This window comes from Panthera pardus, unplaced genomic scaffold (genome assembly GCF_024362965.1).
Source record: "Panthera pardus isolate Hobbes unplaced genomic scaffold, ASM2436296v1 HiC_scaffold_27, whole genome shotgun sequence".
In the NCBI taxonomy this organism is placed as follows: Eukaryota; Metazoa; Chordata; class Mammalia; order Carnivora; family Felidae; genus Panthera; species Panthera pardus.
The window spans coordinates 6,670,284-6,679,424 of record NW_026526843.1 but is presented as its reverse complement, the minus strand read 5'-3'; the positions used below and the strand labels follow the sequence as shown (position 1 = coordinate 6,679,424).

Sequence of the window (9,141 nt, the reverse complement as noted above, 5' to 3'; positions counted from 1 at the left end):
ATAGTGTTAAACAACAAAAATTCAACTGAGTAAACTCAAGGATGTAATTGGCTTTACTCAGCGATTTCATGAATCAGGCAGCATCCTTCTAGCAAACAGAAGCATGCTCCGGGTAGTAATACAAAATGGAAGGCTTTTATAGGCAGAAATGGGTGGGACAAGGAAGTTATTAGCAAAAGAAGAAAAGATTTATTCCAAGCAAAGTCACTTTTATCGTGCAGATTACCTCACTAGTGCTGATCAGGACATTCCAGACTGATTGGTTTAAAACTCCACTCCCGGGAGAGGTTGAAACTGTAATTAGGTGTTAAGGCCTGGTGGAGCTTAACATAAGTGACTTCATTTGGGACCTTTGGGCTTTTGTTTCTTTCTAACAACAGCCACTCAAACGTCCCTTCATTGTGAAACAAAACCAAACAAAACAGGTGGTGTGGGATAATTAAGGGGACAATGGCCTAATGAGATGTTTGAATTAAGATATATTTCTGCTGCTTACAAGAGTAATCTAGAGCATAACTGTTGGAGTGGGTGGCTGAGTGGAGGAGAGGGGTCTTTGGAAACAAGGAGATCAAAGGTAATGGGGGGGTTGGCCATGTGGACGTTGGAGGCCCCCAGGAAAATGGCGGCAGGGCTTACAGTAGTAAGGAAGACTAAGAGCCAGTCGTTAAAGTCTCCAGTGGATATAGAAGAGTGGCCAGAAGTTAAGTCAGTAACAGGGACCAAGATGAGGAGGCATTAGCACAGCTGAACAGAATGGACTTCAAAGGAGGGAGCAATGTTTGACAGCGGTGTTCCCCAATGTGGAGGACACTAACCCCACCTCCCAGCCTATGGAATATGTTGTGTTGTGAAGGCTGCAAGGGAAATGGTGTCCTCAGAGGAAAACTAGGTTTCCATTAAGGTAAGGGGGTGGTGGGGCGCCTGGGTGGCTCAGTCGGTTGAGCCTCCGACTTGGGCTCAGGTCATGATCTCACGGTTTGTGAGTTCGAGCCCCGTGTTGGGCTCTGTGCCGGCAGCTCAGAGCCTGGAGACTGCTTCAGATTCTGGGTCTCTCCTTCTCTCTGCCCCCCGCCCCCCCATGCTCATGCTCTGTCTCTCTCTCAAAAATAAATAAACATGAAAAAATTAAAAAAAAAAAGGTAAGGAGGTGGAAAAAATTGTTCAGAAAAGGTGTTGAGAATATAAAGAGTGATAGTTATGTAGCGGCCATTCCAGAATAGGCATGATGGAAGTTTTTGGTTGCTGAAAGAAGAGTAGAACTTTGGGTAACAAGAGAAGAAACAGTATTATGTTGAGGAGTATACTTGGGAGATGGGGGAGAGGGAATATATGACTAGAGAGACTTAGATTTGGGAAAACACCTCTGAAAATAAGTCTGTGACTACCCTAGATTTAGCCCTGACAGCCTCCGGGAGGACCAGACTATAAAAATTAATAAAGGGAAACCTCACTAAACTAGGGTCAGGAGGTTGGATCGGGTGGGGGTGGGGGGCTCTCACGCCCTACCATTCCTCTCAATTACAGGCTCAACAGGAAGAGAAGGACCTTGCACATGGCTGCTGCTTTACTACCCCAGCAGGAGGAAGGAAGTCTTCCTCTTCCCCTTACACCCCGGCAACAGCCCAACCAATGAGAGGCAGTCACAGCTCAACCAATGAGAAGCCACTATACTTCCAACTCCCAGTTTACTCCAATGGACTTCTTGTTTACAACCGCCCTTCCAACTGCCCCCTTTACTCTATAAAAGAGACTTCCTAAGCTCTGTTCTCCGGACTTGCCTATGGTTTTGCTGCAGCTTCCTTGTCCCAGATTGCAATTCTCTGCTATTCCTGAATAAACACATTTTTTTTTTTTTTTTTGCTGGTAAAATAACTGGCAGTTTATTTTTTAAGGTTAATGAGACAGACCTCCAGAATTCAGCCTAGATTTGGAGAAAGAGGCCATGAGGTTACCAAGGCCTGAGGATTTTGGGGTGGGATGGAGTGGGATGGATGGGAGCTGACAGGCTTGTATTTTGTTAGACTGAAGGACACTTCATTTGTTTTTTCAGAACAAAGGAATATCTGCCTCAGAGAAGTATGCAAATTCATACCTCTTAAAAGATGGAAATGTTTCCAGCTTTGAAATGAACTTGTCCTGTTTCTAACAATCTCATTCAAGTTATTTAAAATTGTAGGGGCTTCTGCCAGAGCACTTATTCAGTTACAACAAATCACCATTAAGTGCTATAAATTGTTTTAAGACAGACTATGAGACTATTGTCCTCAGTGGGACCAAAAAGATCCAGGATTGTCCTCGGTTTAAATATTTTAAGATAGTGCTCCAACCTACCAAACAAACAGACAAAAAGGATTTGTTACGTATATCTAAATCATCTCTACAGATTTAGCCTGAATAAAGTCACTTGGTTTGTCATGATGCTTTAAGGTAATATGACCACAACTAATTACTTCCATAGTGGTCAATGTTACCTAAAATGCTGCTGCACTGGTAGATGACTAAAGGCAAGGAAGTGGTTTGAGTTCCTGATGAGTAAATTACCATAGCAGTGTTTTCTTGCTTATTTTCAGAGGCTTGCTAATGTGGCCACAGATGAGTAGCAAAGAACCCAAAACTCCTTGGTCCTTTGCAATCACAAACAGACAGGCAATCATGGGCTCTCCATCACTGCCAAGAATATACAGTTCCGGAAGCTTGAATACCACTGGCCAAAGTGTATTTTGATGACATAATCATTTGTAATTTTGTTTTTATGGGTTAAATATAGTTTTATTTGGAGGTTTTGCTTCAAAGACTAGGTGCTTATTTGGGTATGCGTAACCAGATTAAGCCAGAATTGACTTCATTTTTTTTTTTTTAATGTTCATTTATTTTTGAGAGAGAGAGAGAACATATGAGAGTTGAGAAGAGGGCAGAGAGAGAGGGAAACAAAGGATCCGAAGCAGGCCCTGCGATGACAGGACAGAGCCCAATGCCGGGCTCAAACTCATGAACCATGAGATCATGACCTGAGCTGAAGTCGGACACTTAACTGACTGAGCCACCCAGCTGCCCACAAACCAGAATTGGCTTCTTAAACATGGACTGTGGGTGTTTTCAATGTTGGAGTTCATTTATTTAGTAACGTTACTCATCCAAATATATATCTAAACTTTGATTTTACTCCCAATGCCAACATTAAAAATGACTTTCATGGTGTTATATAGAGAACCTCAACAGTTATATAATCACTCCCATTTTACAGATAAGAAAACTGAGGCTATAAGAGGCAAACTTGCCCAAGGTCACACACAGCTCGGCAAGGGCCAGAGATGAGGTTTTCACCCAGATCTGAATGCTTCTTGTCAATGCTCTTAACCACGGCACTGTGGCATAGTGTGCCTGCCTCCTGTAGTGGACATTTGGAAAAATACTTAAAACTGGATTACAGGGCTGTCACTTTTGAAGTACGAAATCCCATGGTCTGGAGTGAAGTATAATTACATACAAGCTACGTCTTAAGTATGTGTTTTGCAGGATCTCCTTGCCATGGTTTACTCATCCCAGTCGTTAAACTCATCTGTGCGTGTGTGATGAAATGTTCCCAGATGTGCTGTGGCGTGCGTGCTTACCTTAGAAACATTGTTTTCAGGTATATTAGTGCAGTCTGCCTTCCAAGTTTGCCCATGAAGTGAGCAGAGGAGCAGGTGGGTGTGACAAGTTAAACATCTGGGAGCCCTGATGAAATTTTAGGTGCTGCCTTTTGGCATGTTCCCTCAACAGGGTGTCCCCAAAGTCTAAGCGCAGCTTAAAAAATATATATAAATATATGTTATGGAGTACCTGCCAGCTTACTAGATAGAAAAGTCCCAGATTGGCCTGCCATTGATGAGAGAAGCCAAGGAGTTAAGCATGAAGCGTTGGGTCACAAGGAGTGCAGGCTTTGGAAAGGAGCAGAGTGAAAAGGTGAAGACAGCAGGAGAGCAGGAAGCTACTTCGTACCATGTGGGATCTTCCCGACAACCCTTAAAATTTTCAGCAAAGTTACCGAATTTGGAAAATGCTGAGTGTGTCAGGATTTCATGTGGGAAGTGGTGAGACCCATCTGGGGTTGCTGTGGGAACCATGTTTCTGTGCTTGATTCTAGAAGAAACAAAATGGCACATACAAATGTCAGGGAGCACAGAGGCGCTGATGTATGGAGGATGTAAAAGCATGGAGATCCCCCGGGAGAGTCCTGAGATATAAGCTGGAATCAGGGGTAACCTAAGCCAGTGTCTGGGCTATCCCACCATTAGATAGTATGGACCCCCCTTGAGTTTTTGTTGTTGACTTGACCAGTGTCGGTAGCCCGTGGTTTTTATTTCTTCCTTCATCATCTCTCAGATTCTCCATAATAATAACTAACATGTCCTAAAGGCCTTCGATGTTGTAGTCTCTTTATAAGCATGCATTATTTCCTCTCTTCAGGCCATCTGAATGAAAGTTTTACAAATGAAGGAATTGAGCCCAGGGAAGTTAAGACTTACCCCAGTTTCCATAGCTCATGACTCCACGCTTCTTCCTGTAAACCACACCACCTCACACGCGTCATTCCACAGTCGTCGTCTACAGTCAAAAGGAACTCCTGAACTTTGCATCTTTCCCCTGAACACTATGCCTAAGACCATCTCCTTGTCTTGGTCAATTTTCTCTAGTGTGGTAAACAGAGCCTTGTGTAACAGTGTTGTAACCTGACAGGTGCAAAGAGTACAGGTGCCCTGGTTGCCACAACAGAAGGTAAAAATCATCTCACAGGCTAAGTCACAGGCTCCTCTTGATGTCACCGAGGCCACGACAAGCTCCTGGAGCATGAAAAATGCCCCCACCATTTCAAGAATAAAAAACAAAATCATTCATACGCAGTGTTGACATCGAGCAGGCAATTCAATAAATGTTCTTGACTAATTGGTAACTTCGTAATTTTTATAATAAGGGTCATTGGGTGAAGGGGATGGGAAATACAGAACCATGTTTCTGTGCTTGATTCTATATGTTTGGGTGAGGGATCAGGGCAGGAGAGAGTCTATTTCCAGGACCTCGAACAGATATTTCTGGCCAGGCCTGCCACAGACTCGTTGTAGTCCAACAACCTCATTGTACAGACGGGTAAATTTCGAGGCCCAGGACAAAGAAAGGGATTTATACAGCTAAAGAAACTCATACAGCTAATTAGCGGGACAATGGAACTCAGTTCCTTCCTTTGCAAAAAGTACTCTAGGTGATTCAAACTGTCTCTCTTCTCTGCCACCAAATGCCTGCTATTAGGATTCCTATTTTTTTTTTCCCAAAATGAGTTATGGCAAGAATGAACAGGAGAGGAGCTCTGGGCAAAGGCTTCCAAAAGGAATAGCAACACACTATGTCTGAACAGTCTAGAAGTAAAGGCATGGCCTTTAATGCCTTTGTATGCCTGGATTTGCCATGTGTCTGGACTGTCAGCAGGTAAGAATGCAGTTGAAGCCTTGTTGATGTTCGACACTGTTTTAGCGACATCTTCCAGCCCCAGCCTCAAGGTAATGGGAGAGCCAAGCAGTATTCCCCACCCCTTTCAGAAGGCCTTTCTCAAACTGACCTCAAAAGGCTATGAGCAATCAGTTTCCCCCGAGTCCTAATCCCAAGATTGCCAGTGCCGATGCCTAGCAAGCAGACTGCCTCTCTCCCGAATTAGTTACCCTCGGCTCTCCCAAAAGGGAGACCATTCGCTCTTGAACAGGCAGTTGCTGACCGATGACTCTGTGTGGCATGAGGCGAGGATGTGAGGATACAGAGTTGACTTGTGGCTGCCCTCAATGAGCTCCCAGTCAAGTAGGTGAAGCAGACAGTAAGCAATTTCACAGATCAGCCCAACATAAGTAGTTACAATACATCAGGCACAATGCCACGTCCTTTGGATGCAAGGATGGACAAGACCAAATCCAGCCCTCTTCACCTCAGAGACAAACAGGAAAACAATGACAATAACAGTGTTTAACTGCCGTGAAAGAGCTCAGCTCAGGAGCTGGGGGGAAGGAAGTCTGAAGAGAGGGATCTAAAGGGAGTGTTGTTCACAAAACCACCGTGGCGCTGAGAAAATTCTGGGAAACCACCAATTGGACTGAGGCAACAAAGGCCTCCAAATGAAAGGCTTAACACTTTGTCTTAAGTGTTGTCTTAAGAGCTGCAAGCTATATGACCCCAAGCCAGCTTCTTAGAGCTCCAGGCAAGGACAAGGAACTTCAAGGGGAAGGTTTTGCCGATACTAAATTGCGGGCACAATTGTGACGCAGGCTGAAATCTGTCCTTCTGGAGCCTCCTCCAAAGTTCTTCTCCAGTTGTGATTTCTCCCTGCCTGAAAAGACCTGTCCCAGAAAGAGTCCTAAACTAATTCATTCTGATAGGTGAACAACTGGTAAATGCTGTGTCTCCCAGACCTGCCTGGGGATAAACCAGTCACCTGGTGTCACTCCTGACGGTACTGTTGACCTTGTTTTTCTCCTGGTGTAATATTGCGAGTTATAATAAGAAATATATTTTTGGTCTACCTCCCCAATTCTGGCACAAAGCTCCTAAAACTCGGAATTTCCTAGGTGATGAGAGTGATGAAGGTGTCTTGATACTTATAACAACCCCCCTTCAACCACCCATGAGCTTGTGTTAATGAGGTAATTTTTGGAAAGCACTAAGGACAGGGGAACCAACCACGTGACTGGAAGGTTGACCCTTTCAGTCCCACCCTGCTGACCTCTCTGGATGGGAGAGGGGCTGGAGGTTGAATCAATCACCAATGGCCAGCGAGCCAGTGATTTAATCAACCATGCCTGTGTAATGAATTCTCCACAAACCCCCACAAGGACAGTGTTCTGAGGGCATCCAGGTTGGTGAACTGGAACACTTCCACATGTCACCATGCTGGGCCCCAAACTCCACAGGTACAGATGCTACTTTGTGCAGGACCTCACCTTAAGTATCCTCTCACAGCCTCTGTAAGACACTGGTAATCTAGTAAACTGGCTTCCTGAGTCCTGCGAGCTGCTCCAGCGAATCAACTGAACCCAAGGAGGGGGTCCCAGGAACCTCTGATTTATTGCCAGTTAGTAAGAAGTATAGGTAACAACCTGGACTTGCCACTGGCATCTGAAGTGGAGGGCAGTCTTGTGGGACCGAGCCCTTACCCTGTGGGATCTGCCGCTGTCCCCAGGTGGAGTGTTACCCTTAGTAAATAAAAATACCCATTATTCTGCTAACAAAAAGTGGGCTTATTTAGGAACAGCAGAGAATTGCAACCTGGGACAAGCAAGCCAAAACAAAAACCATCAGCAAGCATGTCTAGGGAACAAAGCCAGTGAAGGCTCTTTTATAGAGGCGGGGGGGGGGGGGGGGGGGGGGCGGGGCAGTTGGGAGGGCGGTTGTAAAGAAGAAGCCCATTGGAGTAAACTAGGAGTTCCAAGTACAGTGGCTTTTCATTGGCTGTGTTGTAACAGTCTCTCATTGGCTGGGCTGTTGCCGGGGGAGGAGGAAGCCTTCCTTCCTCTGGCCCGAATAGATAGAAAAGCAGTATCCACAGTGCAAGGTCCACCTCTTCACGTTGGATCCACAATTGACCAACAGTGGTAGGGTGCGAGAGCTGCCCCTGCCAAACCTCCCGCCTCCATCTAAGTGAGGTTTCCCTTTAATGATTTTCACAATAGTGTCAGAATTGAGATGAACTGTAGGACACCCAGCCGGTGTCAGAGAATTGCTTTGGTGGTGTTGAAAAAAACCCCGCTTTAGAATTGTTGGAGCAGAATCTTACCCGGGGATTTTTATTGAGTAGATCTGGGGTAGGTTCTGGGAATGTTTTTAACAAGGGCTCCAGGTGATGAATCTTCCCTTCAGGCAAATTGTGGAAACCATGAAGTAAAGCATTATCCTCAGGAATTTGCAATGAAGGCTTTGATTCCTAACGTGGGATCTCAAACACACCTACCTAAGTAGTAGAGTGTAAAGGTTTTTAATAATAAAACAGAACTTACATTTGAAGAGCATCCTATAGTTACATTATCACACCTGCTATAAATATTACCACATTAGAACCTCCTAAGAGCCTAGTAAACTGGGTAGGCCAGGGATTCTTGTCCCCATTTTAGGGATGAGGAAACCCGCCAAAGTGTAGCTTGTAATATAATTGGAGCAAAAACAAATACGCATTAAGTGATGCAAGAACAACACAAAGCCAGATGCCTAACTTTGCAAAAGCATACTTTATAACACGGTATTCAAAGTCCGAAGGGATATAGAGCCCAAGGGTAGCCTGAAGCAAATAGGAATCCAAAGCCTCCCAAAGGGGGAGAGATTTCTACATCTGGAAACTGTTATTTTCTATGTCGCCATGAAATTTGTCTACACTGAATTCTCATGTGAACTGTACCAGTTACATTTTCCACAACCACATATTATACCACAAACCAGTCTGACCTGCAAGGGAAGTACAAGCTTTGGGCCTTTTGCAATTGCAATGCTCTGCTGTCTAACCAGTTTGTTTTTGCAGAATGACATGTGGCTGGGTCAAGATGAAGACGTCCTAGGGAAGCCTTGCCTAGGCTCCCTTCTGGGCCTACTTTGGGCTTCAGATACAGTGGAGTCGAAGGATATCATTTCATCCAACTGTACTGATGTCTTTTCTGGATTAGGCTTTGTGCCGGCAGCTGTGGGTCACTCTGAGGAATTCATAGTCTAGGTAGGAGAGAAAGGAAGACATAATACACAACCAGTGATTGCCTAAGTCAGGAAGAATTGCAAAGCAGAATAAGCAACGTTCTACGGTGATGGAGCAGGAATCAATAGTTCTCATGGAAGATCCTGGAAGGCTTATTGGAGGAAGTGGCATTTCTGCCGGGCCTTGAAAGAGAGGTAGGCATTCCAAAGAGAGAGAAGGGAATCCAGAAGCAAAGGCATCAGAAACTTGAGCCCAAAGGAGATCTACTGGCAGCCTATTGCACATGTGGGGCAAGTGGGGGGAATTCTTTGGGCCTTATACTTGTGGGTAGGGAACTTGTGGCAGCTGTACCTTACTTATCCTTTCTGAACATCATTAACATTTAATTCCGAGCGTTCCATCTTTAACGATATTTCAAGGGGCCTATGGACAGTACAGTGTGGCTT

At 44.9% G+C, this 9,141-nt stretch overlaps 1 protein-coding gene across 5 annotated transcripts in view; it reads right to left on the bottom strand.

The window, feature by feature from the left end:
* Window positions 1-8,221: 8,221 nt before the first annotated feature.
* LOC109253721 (P2R1A-PPP2R2A-interacting phosphatase regulator 1-like) overlaps window positions 8,222-9,141 on the bottom strand; it is a 106,699-nt gene continuing 105,779 nt past the window's right edge. For all 5 annotated transcript variants that reach the window (XR_008418399.1, XR_008418401.1, XR_008418400.1 and 2 more), the window contains one exon: window positions 8,222-8,712. Coding sequence is in view for 1 of the 5 variants with exons in the window: in XM_019426927.2 (XP_019282472.1) it covers window position 8,712 (1 nt within the window). In the remaining 4 variants the exon portion in view is untranslated. The remainder of the gene's footprint in view (window positions 8,713-9,141) is intronic.